At 46.7% G+C, this 19,332-nt stretch overlaps 1 protein-coding gene across 2 annotated transcripts in view; it reads right to left on the bottom strand.

Annotated features, from left to right (window-relative positions):
* The window catches only part of LOC111851138 (protein tyrosine phosphatase receptor type B), a 54,480-nt gene that overhangs the window by 12,172 nt on the left and 22,976 nt on the right, over nucleotides 1-19,332 (bottom strand). For both annotated transcript variants that reach the window (XM_023825746.2, XM_023825763.2), the window contains 9 exons: nucleotides 17,171-17,434; nucleotides 16,514-16,777; nucleotides 15,650-15,919; nucleotides 14,434-14,697; nucleotides 12,420-12,680; nucleotides 11,654-11,944; nucleotides 4,723-5,001; nucleotides 1,472-1,621; nucleotides 558-819 (listed from right to left, as the gene is read on the bottom strand). In XM_023825746.2, the coding sequence (XP_023681514.2) occupies nucleotides 558-819; nucleotides 1,472-1,621; nucleotides 4,723-5,001; nucleotides 11,654-11,944; nucleotides 12,420-12,680; nucleotides 14,434-14,697; nucleotides 15,650-15,919; nucleotides 16,514-16,777; nucleotides 17,171-17,434 (2,305 nt within the window). The remainder of the gene's footprint in view (nucleotides 1-557; nucleotides 820-1,471; nucleotides 1,622-4,722; nucleotides 5,002-11,653; nucleotides 11,945-12,419; nucleotides 12,681-14,433; nucleotides 14,698-15,649; nucleotides 15,920-16,513; nucleotides 16,778-17,170; nucleotides 17,435-19,332) is intronic.

Genomic DNA, 19,332 nt, shown 5'->3' with positions numbered 1-19,332 from the left:
CACCCTGCCAGCTTGCCATGTTATCTAAGCAGAATGGAAGTTCTGAGTTTCATTCACAACTGGGTTTTCCCTGAGAATTACATATTTATATTAAACTTCCATGTTATACAAACATGGCCACACAAAGACATGGCAGAAGCACTGATACATTGTATCAAACAGCCCCCACCCCACCCACCCAAGGTTGGCCCAACCCAATTTGGGGAGTTTTGAATTTAGTCCAAATAATTTTTGCAATTAAATTCATTTGTCTTCTGCCCACTTATCCTACTGAGGGTCATGGTGTGTTTGGAGTCTATCCCAGGGGGCCCAGGGCCCAAGGCAGGAGACACCTTGGATGGGACGCTACTGTTTCACAGGGGACACCCTGGTCACATGGGGAGACTGTAACGCCTCCACACAGAGTGGCAGCGAGGTCTGATCCCCAAAACCCTGGAAGTGTGAGGAACTAGTGCCACCCACATTTAAAGTCATTCCTGTTAAATAATATTAGAATGGGATAAGAATATGTCCTAGAATACACTGTATTTTGAATCTGAGCCGCAATGTCGAGGCACCTGTAGGCTGTCTTGGGCTTCAGTGGCCCATCACAGAAGGTGTTCTGGTTCTGATCAGGATCCAGATCACACCTCCCTCCCAGGACATCCATGCCAGTTCCCAGGCTGATCTCGATGCCCTCTGCACCATTCTCTGGGTCCGCCGTGCAGCGGCTGGGAAAGTATCTGGTCTGGTATGCCTTGATGGAGCTATTGTGCTTGTAGTCCAGGTAGGCGGGTAGCGGGTGCTGTTGGTCTGGCTGCAAGCTTTCAGTGTCTGTGGCTGAGAGTGAGAGGAAGTCTAAGTCACCTAAACTGTAGGCAGTACTGACCACTGTAAGCAGAGTGCATGGTCTGTTTGGGAAAGTGTCAGTCACGTAAACTGTGGACAGGACTGACCACTGCAAGCAGAGTGCATGGTCTGTTTGGGAAAGTCCCAGTCACTAAACTGTGGACAGGACTGATCACTGTAAGCAGAGTGCATGGTCTGTTTGGGAAAGTCCCAGTCACTAAACTGTGGACAGGACTGATCACTGTAAGCAGAGTGCATGGTCTGTTTGGGAAAGTGTCAGTCACCTAAATTGTGCATGGGACTGACTGTATTAAGAAGAGTTTATGGGATTTGTGGGAAAATCTCAGTCACCTAAATGGGGAATATGCTTGCTTTGAAAGGGGTACATTCAGTCTTGTTGTAAGCTTTTTTTCCACAAAACAGGAACACATTTCATTCCAGAAAAAAATTATCTAGACTGAAGCCAGCCAGAAAGATTGCAGTGTAATTCATGCTCGACAAATCAGATGCAAACTAAAAGGACAGAAAATGAGCCGAATGATGCAAATTGCTGAAATCTAGGCCACCGCGAAACTCCAGCAGCGGCACAGAAAAGACGCCGCGTGCCAGGTGGGGTGGGGGGGTGATGGCGGGTGGGCTGTACCGTCCGACTCTGTCACGATGATGGCGAAGAACTTGATGGCCCCGTTGACGTCACTGAACCAGCTGCAGTTAAACTGGAAGGAGATGCCGGACTGAGTGATGTGGGTGACCGCCTCGCCAATTCGAGTGGTGAACGGCGGCACGGGGGGTCCTTAGCAAGACAAAGCGGAGAAAGACTCAGCAGGGGCAATTCTAGAATTTTTTTAAGGTGGGAAGGGGGACATAAGAGGGGCCATAAATCATACAGAGGGGCCAACCTTTATAATTAGCCAATAATATGTTTTGAATCAATGAATAATAGGGACCAATCAAAATTCAGCTGGGCCAGTGCCCCTCTGGCCACGCCCCTGTATACACCCCTGAGACTCAGTCAGCATGCTTTTCCACATGCTGGTACCACTACCCCCATCACACTCCATTGGCAGGCTGTTGCTGTGCTCTCCCGCAAACCTAGCACACCAATATTCACTTTTCCCTCCATTACAGTACTTAAATTATTGCAATTTGTACCTGCCTGCTCCAAGAAATGGTCATTCAACGGTACCCTAATGTACCTTTTTGTTCCGATGCTGTTCGCTCAGTGTCATCACTACGAGGGGGTGGAGGCAGATGAAATAACTGAAATTCACTGGATGAAATGGCTTCATTAATGTCTGATGCTTGGCATCCTGACGCCTCGCTCTGATGGGCTGTTTGTTCGGCAAGGTAAACCGACGGTGCCTCTGAATGACAGCAACTCTGGGTGTTTTAATTGCGAACACGTGTCAATCAAACTCCGGTAACCCTCTTTCTGTTGGGTGTGGGTTGAAAGCAGGGGGTGGATTGATTTGGGGTGGGGGGTGGGGGGTGGGGGGGGGAACAAACTGGGCAACTTCTGGCCACTGAGGAGTACAAGGCACAGGATGCTGGGGCAGTAAGATGGTCGGTTGCGGCAAGGTGAGAAAAACTCACAGCAGGATCAATGCAGAAATGCAGATGTTACTGGCCATTCAGTGACAAGGCTGAATCGGGGGGGGGGGGGTCCTCGGGGAAGTGTTGCTTTGATCTGAAGAGGCTTCCTCTACCCAGGAATCAGCTACTTTGCTCAGCCACTTTTTTCCCTTTTTTAAAACCAGATTGGCAGCTCTACTGATTACTGACATAACGACATCTTCAAAAGCAGGGCAAGGAACACAGACATGCATACTAGCCTGGGCTCACGACAAACAGCCGTAATTCTGATGAATTACACATCACAGCATTTCCATAATGCTGTCCAGTATTTTTCCCACTACACTTCCAGCCAGTAACAAAATAATACCACCGATACTATACTATACTGGCAGGTTCCTGGGAGAATGATTTTTTTTTTATAAATCTTTGAAGATATTTCAGAGGAACTATAGAAGGGTCATTTGCGCCTACACAGGCTCTGGGATCAGCTTTGTGTTCGGACAGCTTACTGAATAATACGGCCTGTCTCCCCTGATCAAGTTTTGTTTGCTGTAAATATTTCCAGTCCCTTATTGCCAAACCGGTGGCATTTCCACCGAAAGGGGAGAGAAGCTTTGGGATTCTGTTCTCTCGCTGTCATACAGATCCCATAAATCCCTCCTCCCACCCGACCTGTGGCATTTCGCCTCCCCCTCCCCCGACACTTCACCCGGGGCTCAACTTCCAGGTGTGGTTTGGAGACAACTTTATTAAAAACCTTCACGATGCAAAGGCCATAGCACTGTCTCATTGCTGAGTTACCTTTGCGTTTGAAATTTACTTTCACCTGGGGCACAGCGCACAGATCAAAGAACTCAACTGGGCAGCAACCAGTGGGAGCAGGAGGAGAACCAGCACACCATGTTGGACTTGTGGTGTGGGGTTCACCACCAGGAGAAGGAGGGACCTCACCTTACCAATTACAGGCAGGACCTCCCTGTCTCTTTCCCTGAATTCACCTGATCACCATGCAACCTCCTCCTGTCAACTTCTTTGAAATATAATTTTTGACACATAAAAATTGTACTTTAGCAGCTTTTCCGCATTAAACAGCTGTGGATTAAATTTAATCAGCAGAATAAACCTTCTGCTGTAAACAACAGAAGAACACGTAAGCACCAAAAATGGAATGTGTTTGTTACGGCCAAAAAGTAGCTCTGCTCTGTCCTCAATATCTTTTTTTATCTTTCCAGTCTCCTTGCTCCGTGAATAAATCATTCTGACAGAACTGGAGTAGAAACCACGCCGAAAGACTTTGAAAAAAGCGCGTGAAACACGGCCCAGACCGTTTGGTCCCACTCACGAGAGGAAATCGCCTAAATCAAACAAGTGCCCATGAAAGTGGCCTACAGGAATTGGTCTGGAGGGCAGATGTAGGGAGAAAGGTGTTCACACCTTGGGCAAACCTCTGGAAGATAATGAGGGGTTTTAATGAAAGTGTAAAAACAGAATCGATGAAGGCTAATTCCTATTGGGTCATATTAACAATCACTGCAGATGAAGAGTCCCCTTCATTTTGCCCTCAAATTTATAAAAACGATCCACGACCATTGTGATGTCAGCAGAAAGGAGATCATTTATGATAGAGGGGGCAACCATTATCAGGGAAGGTTCTAGCAGGCTGGCTAGGCTGCATTGGTGCCTGTCCTTGAACAAACTGATTAACAGAGGAACATTAAAAAAGTAATGTAAAGTCTCTAAGAGGCTATTATTTTTCAGAGTCACTCTGAAGATGTGCTTGTGTTTACGGTAGTATCTTTATAAGCTACCACTGAAATAGTCTGTGGGTTGATGGTTGGTTCTCCAGGGGATATACCAACTAGGAGCTTGCGTAGGGGAGCATTGCTTCTGATGGACCTCCTAAATGATAACTGTGAGTGGTCCATGCTAAATGGGGTATTGTAAAAGGGCTATGGGATATCGATGGGGCCGATGAGAATTTAAAACCCATGGTGGAAGGGATTAGTATAGATTGGTATTGACTACCTGGGTTAACTAAATGGGAACCAGTAAAGTAAACAATGAGGAGTGGATTAAACCAATCTAATTTCAGGGTAAGCTTATTCTCCAGAGGCTCATGTATTCTGTCATATACAGAGGTATTACTATTGATGCGATGGATATGTGCAGCCTTCCAACGTTTGATCGATATAAACAAAGTTACTCAGGGGAAATAAGATGTAAATTAAAATGTATGTTTGGTGTAGCATATAGGCCAATGGGTGATGTCCTGAATCAGAGTTTCCGTGTGGACGGCAGCTCCCGCTGGGTGGTACTCACGGTCGATCATGGTGACAGCGCTGTCCTCGACTGCCTCGCTGGCAGCGCTGCCCGAGACGACCCGCACAGAGATGGTATAGTGCCGGTGTGGTTCCAGCTGGCCGATGACGTGGAGGGTAGTGTTGCACGACACGCGCTGCTCATACACCGCCACACGTGTGCTCCGCCGCATGCACTCAACGACGTAGGAGTCGTAGTCAGACTCTGGGGCGCTCCACGAGCAGGAGATGGAGGTGGAGCTCTGGGGGCGGCAGTGGATGTGGTGCAGTTGGCCCGGCTCTGTGGGACAGGAAGTGACATACATATCAGACAGGCTCAGGGGGTGGGGCTAAAGAAGCCGGACCGTGGATGAATCTCAATATGCGTACTTGACCATACTTTTGTTCTCGTGTCCCCATTTTGCGTCATCTTCCATTGCCAAAGACCAGTTCCAATACTAAGAAAACAAGTACGCAACGATGGTGAAACATCCCCAGATGTTGGTCTTGCTCCGCCCCAAATGTCAAGGATGCATCAGTTGCATCCACACCAAACGAGACAAATCCCACGATTCATTGCGCCCCAAGTACGTTCTTGGAAGGTAAATTAGCGAGAGCGGTCTTGCCAAGACCACAAGTATGGTGTTTCAGTTCTTGGTATTGAGATTCACCCCATGTCATCACACAGCCTAAATCTGACATAGCAGAAAACATGCCAGTCATACCTGGAGTGTTTAAAAATGTTAAAACTGAAGCAGGCTTTCATCAAGATCTGGAATACTGATAGAAAATAGCCTTTAGACACGGTCTGCTTCGCTTTGAATGGGTTACAGACACCTCATGTGTAGACAAAGTAGTTACCCATGATACTGGTTACGGAGTAACATTCGAGTTTAGGGGCTCAGCTCAGTCAGTATGATCTGAGAGTATTTTTATTTACGCTTACGAGGGACACTTTCCTATGCTTTGTGCTCTGATCAGCATGTGTGTCACTCCCGGCACTGCGTGGTGAGTCAGCACAGAGGCAGAGGCAGAGGCAGAGGCAGAGGCCGCCTATTTATATGCCATCCCAGCGTTCTGTCACCAGTTGAATTCAATCTAATTTGCTGCTAACATGCATTTTGATGACTCAGTGCATGCGTTCGATTTGATGGCACTTTCAGCTGTTGCCTCAAAATAAGCTCCCTGGAACAAACAAACTAGGAATTCTTTTAACGCTCCAGAGGACTTGGTAATAAAACCAGTGATTGCATATGATGTCAGATGACACGGGTCTGTCACCTGGACCTGCATGTGATGTAATATTATAAGACTGTAGGTTAGGGTAATTACATGAAGCTACGCAAGATCTCACATGAGAATCTGCTGGAGTAGACACAACACAATCTACAGAATGAGCAGAGTAAAACTGAAGACTTGCAATATTGACAAGCTCATTCTTTTTTTAATGAGTAGTATTTACACAGATTTTTCGGAGAGATGTATACACATGCAGAGATTCACGCAGACGTGAGGTATGAACATCATTAGCAGTAATGAATGGGCTTATGCACAGTGACATTTAGATGCACGATCACTCCTATAGGTATTAAAAAAGAACAAGTAACAATGGGAAGATAATAATGATGATTATGTGTAAGCACACAAGAGAAAAAACAAAACAGAGGTAGAGTTAAACAAATAAGCAAACAAAAAATGGGGGGGCGTGTGGGGGTGGCTGTGCATTGCTTCAATGTCCAAGCATATGATGTAACTATGGTGATGCACAAGGGGGAGGGGCCGTTAATGTAATCCAAGAATTTAGCCCATTTGCGCAGATAGTCATCCTGCCTTTCTGCTAGCCTGTAAGAGACCCTTTCATAGACGGCAACCCTGCTCAACGATACGTGCCATTCCCCAAGTGAGGGGGCCTGGGCAGATCCGCATTGTTGAATTAGTTATTTCCAGCCTATCATAACGGCAGTATGAACCCACTCCGCTTCGGGCCAAAGGAGATCTTCTGTGATAGAAGGATCACTAAGAATACAGAGTATGGGGCGGTAGGAAAGCTGAAGTCCAAGCCTTGTCCAAATTCCTCTTGATGTTTTTTTAAGGTTTTGTAATAGAGAGGCCCAATCGTCGCCCGTGGACGCGATGCTAAGATCTATTTCCCGCAACCGTCTCAGGGTCCCAGTGGTACCTGACTTATTCCATATCAATGAATAATAATGTGATGCTTCATGGCCCTTATCAGAGGTGAATAGGTCAGGTCCAGAAAGCAAAAATCCACACCAACCAACCCAACCAGTTGAGCATAAAGAGTCACAGTCAAAGAGTACTCAACTGTTCGGCTGAAACAAAATCTTTATGAATTGCATAGCTTTCTGTTGATCTTTAAATCATTGCCGCATCCCCGCTCATGTACTAATATAATGCTTCACTGCTGCAGAAGTTTCTTGCAATTGCGTAATTTCAGTCGCCTGTTCTGGAAGTCCTTAGAAAAATCTGGAAAGATCCTGATACGGTTTCCTCCACCATATTTCCTCCTTACCCCTTGCAGCTTGTAGTATGCGTTCCTTGACCTGGAATCATAAGAACCTTGAGATGATGGGTCTGACTCTAGGTGGATCGTTCTGCTCCCTGCGTGGGTCTGATCTATGAGCCTTCTAGAGAGCAATTCCATCAGGAAGGTCCATCCCCAGTATAGCAGGTACTGTTCTGGCCACGAATGCTAAAATATCAGCATATTCATCCACCTCTGAGAAGATGGTGAAACTTAAAGTCTCTCCCTACATCAACATCGTCTACTTTCTGATGGAGTCGGTCTAGTTCAGCCAATGCTTATTAATATAAACATATTGTGGCGTCCTGCTGACCCAGGCCTGGCAAAGAGGAAGTGGCTCAGGCAATTCCATCAGAAAAGTATACTCTTTAGTAGCAGTCCTTAAAAGGACTCTGAACGCCACACACCAAAAGACGGTGGTAACTGGCTGGGGATGCGTTTTCCAAAAGTACAATTGCTAACTATGTTAGCAACTTACATAGCTGGAGCCATGCAACTGAATGGGTCCAATCACATAAGAACGGGAGTCTTGGGAAACATTCCCTTGGTCCTGCGGGCTGTACTGTAGTGGCCAAGGTGGAACCAGGGTGGCAAGCAGGGAAGATTGTCCCCACGATGTAGTCATCCTGGATGGGAGTGAATCAGAACTTGTGGGACATGAGCATGGCTCCCAGATGGACCCGGAGACATCAACGGCCTTTCATCATGAGAATCCCTCCGGTTAGTGTGCGAAGGTTCAGGGTGTTGGGCTGCCAGCCTGGAGGTGTGGGTTCCCCTGTCCTTGGTAAGATTCTTGCCCTGATGATAAAAATGGTGGAGCCTCTATAGATCAGGGCATGACAGCAGATTCCACTGATGGCCCAGGGCACAATGCGGCTTTGCAATTCACCAACGCGCCCGAAGGGGTAGGTGGTCCTGGTGCGTTTGCCGATGAGAGGATTCGACAAAGCGGTGTGGCATCTTCCTCACTGCTTCCCCCATATCTCCCAACATCTCCTGGGCAGAAGCGTGCCCTGTGGCCCCTCTGAGTCAACAGGTCTCTTGTTGTGGGCTCGCCGCTGTAGGTCAGCCTCAGTGGACCATTACTGCCTTCCATTGTATCCTGCCAAGTGCTCAGGACATCCTCCTGTGGTGCTGCTCCGAAAATCTCCTCCACTTGGTCTGCCTCTGCAAGTGCCTGTCCCAGCCGTTGTTCTTGGCAGCAAGCTCAAGCTGTATCCCAACCAGCTCCCACGGCTGCTCGCCGCTGTACCTTGGCAGCCTGGTGGGTACTGTTGGAGGGGTAGCGAGCAAAGCTGTGCTTGGTGCAGGCTCTTTGGCTCTTCAGCGATCTTCATTCACTGTCTCTCCATCCATAAGCTAACAGACCACTCTAATTCTTCGTTTTCCCTTCCCAAGTTTCTCTGGGGATCTTGCAGTGATGCCAGTTGAAAACCCAGAAGCAATTCCACTTCTGACACCAATATGGCGGCCCACTAACCCACGCATGGTAAAGAGAAACTGGCTCAGGCAGTTTCACCACAAAAAAATAAAAACTCTCTTATTAGCAGTACTTAAAAAAAACTATGCACAACCACCAAGCAAGAGTGAATCTCACCACCTCCACACACTTGACACACTGGAATCTGGGGAAATGTCACACACCAAACGATCGGGCGCACACACAGTGGGTAATTGCAGCACAGACAGGGACATGTGGGGAGCAACAACCATGTATCACACAGGAAAGTTGCGGTACAATTCAGGAAAACAGCCCAACTATTTACAACGAAACAGATAAGGGCTATTTTCAGTACCAGCATAGCATGCCAAAATATGCAAATTTCCTACCGCTACATGGAACTTGGGTTGCCGACGCCACAAACAATGTTTCACTCCACTACTGTATGTCCACCAACACTCTTTTTTCCTCAGTTTATCATGTTGCTCTAAGAGCAGAAGGTGCTTAAGAATAAAACCACTATCTAAATATAGAGCCTAATTGGCTACAGGCTCTAAAATCAGAAGCCTGACAAGCATATATTTTATAACTGAAAAAATGTCATTTTAAGGTATTAGTCTTCAACAAAATCAAAGAAATATTGCAAATTACAATAATTTTAACAGTGTTTTAAAAAGAAATGAACCATGTACAGAGTCCTTGGCTTCCCCACAATCAGCCTCCCCAGCATACGCTGATTTTAGCTACAAATTCTGGGATTCCGTGTAATGTCACAACCGAAGCTCTCGAGCTGTTTACAACCAGTAAAGAATACTGCTGGTTTCTATTAAAATCTTTATTAAAGCCCTAATTTTAACGCACAATTAAAGCATATCGATATAAAAGGTGTCGTCTTATATCTTGATTTGAAAAAATATCAATTTGATGTAGGCCCAACCCTAGCTATAGCAATGTTGTAATATTGTCTACGCTTTTCAAATAAATTGTCTGGCCCCCTCAATCCTTGCTGAGGCCCCCTAGTGGGCTGCCCCCCCCAGGTGTGAACTAAGCAATCCAGTTGATTCTCAACATCTGAAAAGGGAGAGAAGCTCTCCAACCTCTTTAGTTTAATCGATGAAATCATCTTCAACCAAATCTGGAGGTTTGCCTGGTCTGATGTCGCCTGCTGCCGATTTGGAGGTCTCTGACATATCGGTGGCTTATTGCAGCTCTGTTTAGTACAGTTAGAGAGTTAAAGCAATAGCCTTAAACTATAAAGTAACATAGCGCAGCGCTCCTATGCAGCCATCCTCCAGCGCATCATGTGACCCCCCCCGGCGTGCTCATTCTTGATTAGTTCGAGACGAAATATAAAATTAGAGCAGCGGTGATTAAGCACAAAATGCTAACAGAAACATCAGCATGAATCGTCTCTGCGCTCCAGCCAGAAGGGCTGGGATGAGCTCCGCATAAAAGGAGGCAGAGATAAAGGGATTAATGCAGCAAAAATCCTCATCACAGGCATCGGGAGGGGGCTCCTGTCTGAGGTAGCGCTAAAGATCTGACGGCGCGCAGGCTCTGGCTTCGGACGGATTCTTAATCGATACCTGGATGAAAGGAGAGCGGAGCGAGGACAGATTAATGGCGGCTCGTGAAAACGGATCTCGGCTGGCGATGTGCTCTGGGCTGAAGGAGCCAAACTGACACGGGCCGCACCTGTCTGCTATGAGCGATGACGAGGAACGAGGAAGGCCTCGGAAACTCACTGACAGCCAGGGGCAAGACAGCATGTCCTAAGACACATACTATATGCTACAAGAGGCTTTACCCGTGTCTCTTGTACAGTCTAGAGTCCCCTGTCTGTAATGGGGTTAGGGTGATCAGATTACCCTTCTGTCTGGGGTGTCACGTGGTGGCCTAGGCTTCCTGTGATAGGCTCCTACCCAGGGCTCTTCAAATCTGGCCCTCGATTCCAAATCCAGGCCTTGTTTTCAGTTTTCCTAGGCAATTAGTTTAATAGTTGCTGATTCTAATTGGCCAGAGGCTTCACACCTGTCTCACGGGTAAAGGAAGGCTGGAAAACCAGCAGGGCTCGGACTCTGAGGACCGTGATTTGAACAGCCCTGCTCTAGGTTTACATTTGGTAGGACTAATGAGTGAACTGATGTTCCCCATACATAATTATTCCTTCCTGGAAAACTTTGTTTCGCCTTAACAATGAACAGTTCTCCTCTAATCCTCCGAGCTTAACTTCCACCATCCACCTCCTGCTGATTGGAGGCGCTGATAACTGGTGACAGCAATTTTACTAAGGCTTCGGCCAATCAGAAAGCGACACGTGCCTGGGCCGGCCACCTCCGCACCATTCTCTCTCCTGTCTAAATCACAATCCCTTACTTCAAATAATCTGATTAGGGATGAGTCAACAATCACGTCACATATGAGTGTTTATTTTCTGGCTGAGCTGGTGAGCTGCAGGTCTCCTCTGTGGCTCTCATTAGATTTTAGCTGCCCCAGGCCAATTCATTTCTCACTTTGATCTCCCCAAAATGTAATCTGTCGGTTGCACCTCCGCCCGCAACAGTTTGCGTTGTCCAGCTAACCGGTAATGTCAATCATGTGCTGCCCTCTGCTGGTGGCTTCACTGCACTGCTGTGTGAACTCAACTTGGATCGATATTACTGTATCCGCAGTACCCACACACCGCTTAAAGGATTAAAGTGTGATTATGTGCTTTTTTTAAAAAACAACAAACACTTTGCTTGGCCTTGGCAAGAAGGAGGATTGAGGTATTTAAAGCATATTCCTCTCCAAGGTGAAAAAATTGGAAAGAGAGAAGATGCTTCCTTCCACACTGTTTGACCAAATTAACATATAGATGGACACAAAATGGACTCGATTTTCAACAAAGCCATGTACCCCAGTGTTAAGCATGAGGTTCCCTTTGGATTCTGATCCAATTGCATTATGGGTACCTGAGGGATAACTTACTGGTCTGGACGTTCTTGTAGATGGGCTGGCTGTAGGTGGGCGAGTCCCTGGCAGCCCCGCCTCCGCTCACGGTGCGGACGCTGAAGGTGTACAGCCGGCCGGGGTAGAGACCCTTCAGGAGACGGCTGGCCACATTGGGAGCGGGATGGCCTTTCGACACGGACAGGGCATCATGCGGCGTCCACTGCAGATCAAAGTCGTCGTATTCACCGGCAAGCGGCACGCTCCACTGGATCTCTACTGAGGTGTTGGTGATCCTCGGGAAGGACAGCAATGTGGGGGACTCTGGTGCTGTTACGGACACACAGACACACTGAGCAAACAAATCAGGCCAGACGAATCTCTAGGCAAAACAAAACAGACTGGCATTTCCTGCTGGTTACAAAATCACACCAGTATTTGTGGTAACCATCCAATACTCAATCCCTTGCACAACTCGTGTGGCTAATCAATACATCACTGACATTTTTTTAACTATCTTAACTACACACACAGATGATGCAAATAATGTTGACTATATTGTTAAAGTGGTGCATGTCCAGATCTAAGCCAACCACACATATAAAAGAAATACTTTATTGATTCCAAGGGAAAATTCTTTATATATAAATTGCTAAAGTCTATGTGATATTATTCTGATTATATACTGGCTGTAGATGGACTCTTTCATAACCTAAAGCGATGATGTATGTGGTGCTGTTTCTAATCAGTGTAGGTCACGCAGTAGAGCTCTGCTGGATTGAGGAGTCAGGGGGAGGTGACTTACCGGTCCTCCCCTCCGTTCTGGCAGCGATGGTCAGCTCCCCGCTACAGGTGCGGAGCTCCACCTGGTACAGGTGCCCTGGGAGAAGGTTCTGGAGGACGTGCTCCTGGCGCTCGGGGGGTAACTCGAGGTTCTGGGAGCCGTTGGCGCCGGAGACGAAGAGCAAGTAGCTGCTGAGGTCGCCGACGGGCCGGATCCAGCTCAGCCACAGGCTGTCCGTCTGGTTCCGGTTCCGGGCCTGGAGGGCCGTGGCGGGGGCAGGAACTGAGCACAGGAGCAGAGGATCATGGGTAAAAAACAACATCTTAACAATGGAGCCAAAAAAAAGTTTCTCCTACTGTAATAAAGAGCTTGACTGCAGGTTCTTATACTTCAGAGATCAGCACACATAATCGGAGTCAGACAGCAGATGGCAACCAGGCTTAGCAACAAGCAAGAAATAGGATGAAAATCCTGATAAAACCTAAGAGGACATTAAATGGGTTGACCAGCAATATGACACACAGGCCTATAGTTTACATAAATAAACACTGACAAGTGAAATTAAGAACTGACTGTACTAACTGGAAACTAATCTGACAGAGACTGAAACTATGACTCATCAGCCCGTCACTCATCACAGCCACAGAGTCCCGTCATCTCTGACCCATAAAATGTGTCAATAAGTGTAACAATTATCTGCCATCATGTAATCTTCTTTATCATAATTTTACCCAGCATGCATCTGTACACATAAAAACTAATAAAAAGTAATCTGGGCAAACCGTCAGCCTTACTTTGTAACCTATCGCATGAATCATTCATCAAGACCAAGAAACAGACTAAGAAATGCGGCATCATTAATACCTGAAATAAATAAATTAAACACTCTGCTGCAGGAATTTATTTGCATTTAGATGTACTTAGTGAGCTATGAAATTGAGGCCATAATTTTAACCCAAAGACACAAAGGGGGAAAATTCCATTTCAAAAAGTGTAATAATTCGAGAATGGGCTACATCTGATGAAATCGGTCTCTATGTAAATGCAACTGATTTATACTGAGAGCCCTGTCACCCCCCAAAAAGCTAAAAAAGACTGATGAATAGATATGTGAAAGTTTTAAATGCTTGGTGAGACAACATGGCTAGTCTACATTTGTAGAGGAGAAACTCTAATTGCTCTGGAAACACCCTCTGCCATTTCTTTTCCGAAACCTAAACATTCAGAGTACTGTTTACTCAGTTGAAATTAACCGCAAAGGTACAGCATAGGTATTTTAGCTTGGCGTTTTGCAGTAGGGCAGAAGGACCACCACAGCCAATCAGATGCGGCTATATGATGTCATCACCCATTTACCTGACCTTGGCATCAGACTTTTCACCAAACCCACTTCCCCCACCTAGCTCTTCCTAACATAAGCCACCATCCCTTCCGTCATGAGAAAAAACATGAGTTTTCTAAAATAATGTATTTTTTCCCCCATTTCTGAGCTGTAATGCTTGAAAGTACAGGTGCTCCTCGACTTACGATGGGGTTACGTTCCAATGAATCAGTGGAAAATATTGCAAGTCGAATATGAATATGATACAGTAAATAAATAAGCAATTAAATAACTACTGTCAAGGAATAAGTAAATAATTACTGTAACAAACTAAATATCACCAACTGAAAAGTAAATAAATGAATACCAGTTAATCAGAGAAACTGGTTAAACATAGAGAAAAAAAACCAATGCACAATATGTTGTTAAACACTGTTTGAGATGCCTTTGCTCGCGATTGCTACAGAGGCCGGAAGTGTGACCGGGCAGATGATGCCATTGCCTGGTATCAATAGACACCAGTAGTATCACATGGTATATCGCTATCCCAGGAACAGATCGAAATTCAAAGTTGACTACCGAATGTACATTGTTATTGCACCATCATAAAGTCAAAATACTGCGATCTAAACTATTATAAAGCAAGGAGCATCTACATAAGGTCATCAAATAGGTCTGCCCATGCCATCATTAGGGCTGAACAGGAGGTCTCACCAGTCCTGGTCCAGATGGAGGTTTCGTTACTCTGTGTGCCGCTGCGGGTCCGCACCACCACCTTGTACTGGGTGCCTGGCCGCAAATCCCGGAAGGAGTAGCCACGCGCGGCTGGCCCTGCGTGATGGCTGCCCCGGAGCTCGCTGGCAGCGTCGTACAGCAGCACATCGTAGCCGTCCAGCTCGCCCTGTGCCGCACCCCAGCCCAGGGTCACGCTGCTGCTGCTGTTGGCCGTGACGGCCAGAGAAGGTACCGCTGCGGGGCCTGGGGACAGGAGAACCCAGCAGGCCTAAGACACAGGCCGAACTATCTGGCTCATAGGCATTCACAGGCACTCACAAGCATTCACAGGCACTAATAAGCATTCACAGGCACTTACAGGCACTCACAGTCACAGACATTTCAGAAACATGATGCAGATTGCAAAAGTAGAAATTATTAAATGTAAGAGGATTACACCATGCTCCACGCAGTTATATGTAATATATTTACGTATCATATGCTTTATTTTTTATTTTAATTTTTTATTTATGTTTCCCAATATTCTTTTTGAGCTTGTGCACTGCGTACTTGTTTTAAATTTGTTTGCACTATGTTTACTTATTGCACCTTGTCTTGTCTTGCACTATGCGCTATGTGTCTTGTTTTTGTTTTCGCATTTTGTTTGACTTTTTGTACAATTCTGCTGTATGCACAAGAAACACCCCTTGGGATCAGTTAAGCTTATCTTTAAATTATAAAAAAGCTTTAGTCAAGGTCCAGTCAGGTAGACAATTAACCATAAAAGTCGTGGATAATTTCCTTTGATCATAAAAAGCACCACAGCATAATAGATGGCGTACAGCTTCCCCTATACTTAAATCTGTAGCTATCGGTGCACCTGCAAGTCACTTTATCATCATGATCTTTGGGACAATAAATTCCGTCCCCAGCTTTGGGACGACACATTATGGATTGCTGATACGAAAGGCGCAGACACCTCCTGGGACATTCCTGCTGAGCTATGTCTCGTGCGGTTTCTACTGCCAGAAAAAGGCAGGATTCATGCAGCTTGTGGAGTGATTTGGGGGACAGCTTGCAGTCGGACGGGCAGCTAATCATGCCTGCTAAGTCATGAGCTACACAGAAGTCAATCTTTCGGGAGCTCTTGGGTTTATTGATTTTAGCGGTGAGAGCCAGGCATTATCAATCAATCCGAGAGCAGATATGGCCTTACGTGTCTGGGTCTTAGCGGTGGTGTCCTTGCTGGGTATTCCCCCGCTCAGCGTCTGAATCTGGACGCGGTACGTCTTCCCCGGGGTGAGCTGCTCAAAGAGGTGCTGGGTGGAGTTGGAGGGCTGAGAGATGTTGGAGAGCTGGTTCCCCCTGTCGTCCAGCAGCCGCAGGCTGTAACCGTCGGCAATGCCTGGGCCGGCCTGCCAGGAGGCCTGCAGCTGGTGGGTGCTCTGCTGGTTGTCCACCTGCAGGCCTTCCACCGTGGAAGGCACTGGGAAAGACAGGAGAACCATAACTGTACCCAAACCAACAAAAACAAACCTGATTTGTACTGATATGGCATGATTACCATTGTCTAGCTCCTCTCTTTTACAGTTATATTATAATGTTCATTCTTTCCTCAGGGTTTTACCAACAATCAGGTCACGCGGAACATCACAATGACCCATTAGCCACCTTAGTAATAACTGCAAAGGCACTTCACCAGCACCAAGAACCCTCCTGAGAGCGAGACAGATTAAGATGTTAGTGCAGGCTGGAGGGGGGGCTGGAGGGGGGCTGGAGTACCCTGGGGTGCGTGTCTGAACACTAATTGTGTGTTGTTTAATTGACAATGTAATAAGGGCCCCTAATTTGCTCTTTCCAATTAAGTTCATGACGGTTAAAGAGATAAGTACACAGATTCCAATATTAACTCCCTCAGAAACCCTCACCTATCAACCACCAATCCACCCATAGTTCTGGTCTCGCCCTATTAACAATAAGCTCCGCCCACTGTCATATTCCCACCAATCATGATCATCCCCAGTCTTGACCCCGCATCTCACCAAACTATCATAGCCACCACCCAGCCCCACTCCCTCACCAGTGCGCCCGCTGGCTGTGCTGTTATTGTTCAGGTCCCCGCTGATGGACTGGATGGTGATGGTGTACTTCTGGCCCGGCGTGAGCTTCTGGAAGCTCATCTCGTTGATGTTCTTTGCGACAGGCCGTGTCTCTAGCTGCTGCTCTCCCTGGGACAGGGATACGGAGTAGCTGTCCACATCACCCTGCCCCGGTGTCCAGTTGACCTTCAGGATGCTGCTTTCTCCCTCGTTGCTCACGTGGATGTTCTTCACCTTGCTGGGCACTGCAGAGACAGTGAGAGGCCAGACACTGGAGCTATAAACTTGACATGGAAGGACCAGCAGTCTTTCAGCTCTTTATCTATTACAGGGGTCTCCAACTCCAGTCCTGGAGAGCTACTGACTAGTAGGTTTTCTATCCTACCTGGCTTCTGATGAATCACACCTGTTTTCAAGTGAATACCAGGAACAGGTGTGACTCGTCAGAAACCCGATAGATTAGAAAACCTACTGTATAGTAGCTCTCAAGGACTGGAGTTGGAGATCCCTGATCTAGTATTATGGAGAGGTTGGACAAAAAAAATCTCAGAGGGGTCCAAAGACCACTGATGCCTCAATAGGTCACTCGTCCACATGTTAAAATACCCCCTTGGTCACCCCATTCTCCTACAACGTACCCGTCCTACACTTGATGAATTCGCCCTTCTGGTCGGACCCGCTGAAGGTGGACACCACGACCTTGTAGAGGCGCCCGGGGGTGAGGGAGACGGGCCGGTACTCGCGGGCCGTGCTGCTCAGCGCGGTGGGCGGGAGCACTCTCATGTCGTTGTAGAACAGCTGCACCTCATAGTGGTCCACATCTCCGGGGGCGGCCTCCCAAGTCACCAGCAGGTCCTCCGTGCCTCGGTCAGCCAGGGTGAGGGAGGTCACAGCCGCCGGGACTGTGGAGAAGAGGGTACTCACTGATCCACTGCCCCATACTGCCGGGCATTAACCACCGCAGCGGGGGATCGGTCACCTCAGGGCAGCGTCATTATCGATAATGAAAACTAATACCATGAGACAACTTTTTCGTGAACTGAAGTAAAACAAAACTGAACAACTGAACAAAAATGTAAATATTGCTTCCAAAACTAAATGAAATAAAAAAAAAACTTCCAGTTACTGTTTTAAATGCTATTTAGCTAGAGTAATGATTTGTTTACCTTTCCTCCTTGATGAAAGTCATTTGATTTGAGGTAATGTAATCCAGTATATTTCCTTTAGATGGCGCCACCCTTTTGTGCAATGCACTTCAATCACTGAAACAGCCAAAGGCACTATACTACACTATACTATACTATACTACACTATACTATTTATTATGTGATTACTTTTATTGCCTTTTTTAATGTCTTTTTTGCTCTCAATGTTTTTATTGTCCACTGTGCTTTTCACTGCAGGTTCTGGTCTGACTTTATACCTTGCAAATAATGAATAAAACCCTTGCATCCTTAAAAACACATTACAACTAACTAGAAATTTATCTTTTAAATAAAAACTAATACAATTACAATGAAAAGTAACTCAACTGGAGATCAAATGAAAATTGAAAACTATATAAAAATAAAGAGTTAGTACAGTAAGTTAAAAGATCAAAACTATAATAACTGTGGCTGAAGGCTAGAGAAGATCAGAGCCTGCAACTCAAAAAGGGCAAGTGCTGGTCAACACATGGCACAGGAGGAAAAGGCACTGGAGCAAAAGGCACAGCAGGAAAAGGCACAGCAGGAAAAGGCACAGGAGGAAAAGGCATAGCAGGAAAAGGCACAGCAGGAAAAGGCACAGCAGGAAAAGGCACAGGAGTAAAAGGCACAGGAGTAGAAGGCACAGCAGGAAAAGGCACAGGAGGAAAAGGCACAGCAGCAAAAGGCACAGCAGCAAAAGGCACAGGAGGAAAAGGCATAGCAGGAAAAGGCACAGTAGTAAAAGGCACAGGAGGAAAAGGCACTGGAGGAAAAGGCACAGGAGGAAAAGGCACAGTAGTAAAAGGCACAGGAGGAAAATGCACAGCAGGAAAAGGCACAGCAGCAAAAGGCACTGGAGGAATAGGCACAGGAGTAAAAGGCACAGCAGGAAAAGGCACAGGAGGAAAAGGCATAGCAGGAAAAGGCACAGCAGGAAAAGGCACAGGAGTAAAAGGCACAGGAGTAGAAGGCACAGCAGGAAAAGGCACAGGAGGAAAAGGCACAGCAGCAAAAGGCACAGGAGGAAAAGGCATAGCAGGAAAAGGCACAGGAGTAAAAGGCACAGTAGTAAAAGGCACAGGAGGAAAAGGCACTGGAGGAAAAGGCACAGTAGTAAAAGGCACAGGAGGAAAATGCACAGCAGGAAAAGGCACAGCAGCAAAAGGCACTGGAGGAAAAGACACAGGAGTAAAAGGCACAGCAGGAAAAGGCACAGGAGGAAAAGGCATAGCAGGAAAAGGCACAGCAGGAAAAGGCACAGGAGTAAAAGGCACAGGAGTAGAAGGCACAGCAGGAAAAGGCACAGGAGGAAAAGGCACAGCAGCAAAAGGCACAGGAGGAAAAGGCACAGGAGGAAAAGGCACTGGAGGAAAAGGCATAGCAGGAAAAGGCACAGGAGTAAAAGGCACAGTAGTAAAAGGCACAGGAGGAAAAGGCACAGGAGGAAAAGGCACAGTAGTAAAAGGCACAGGAGGAAAATGCACAGCAGGAAAATGCACTGGAGGAAAAGGCACAGCAGTAAAAGGCACAGCAGGAAAAGGCACAGCAGGAAAAGACACAGGAGGAAAAGGCACACGAGTAAAGCAAAAGATGGGCCATTTCAGAGACGTGCC

The sequence above is a fragment of the Paramormyrops kingsleyae genome, chromosome 1 (genome assembly GCF_048594095.1).
Source record: "Paramormyrops kingsleyae isolate MSU_618 chromosome 1, PKINGS_0.4, whole genome shotgun sequence".
Taxonomy (NCBI): domain Eukaryota; kingdom Metazoa; phylum Chordata; class Actinopteri; order Osteoglossiformes; family Mormyridae; genus Paramormyrops; species Paramormyrops kingsleyae.
Note: the sequence above shows the minus strand (reverse complement) of the source record. Positions and strands in the feature narration are given on the sequence as shown.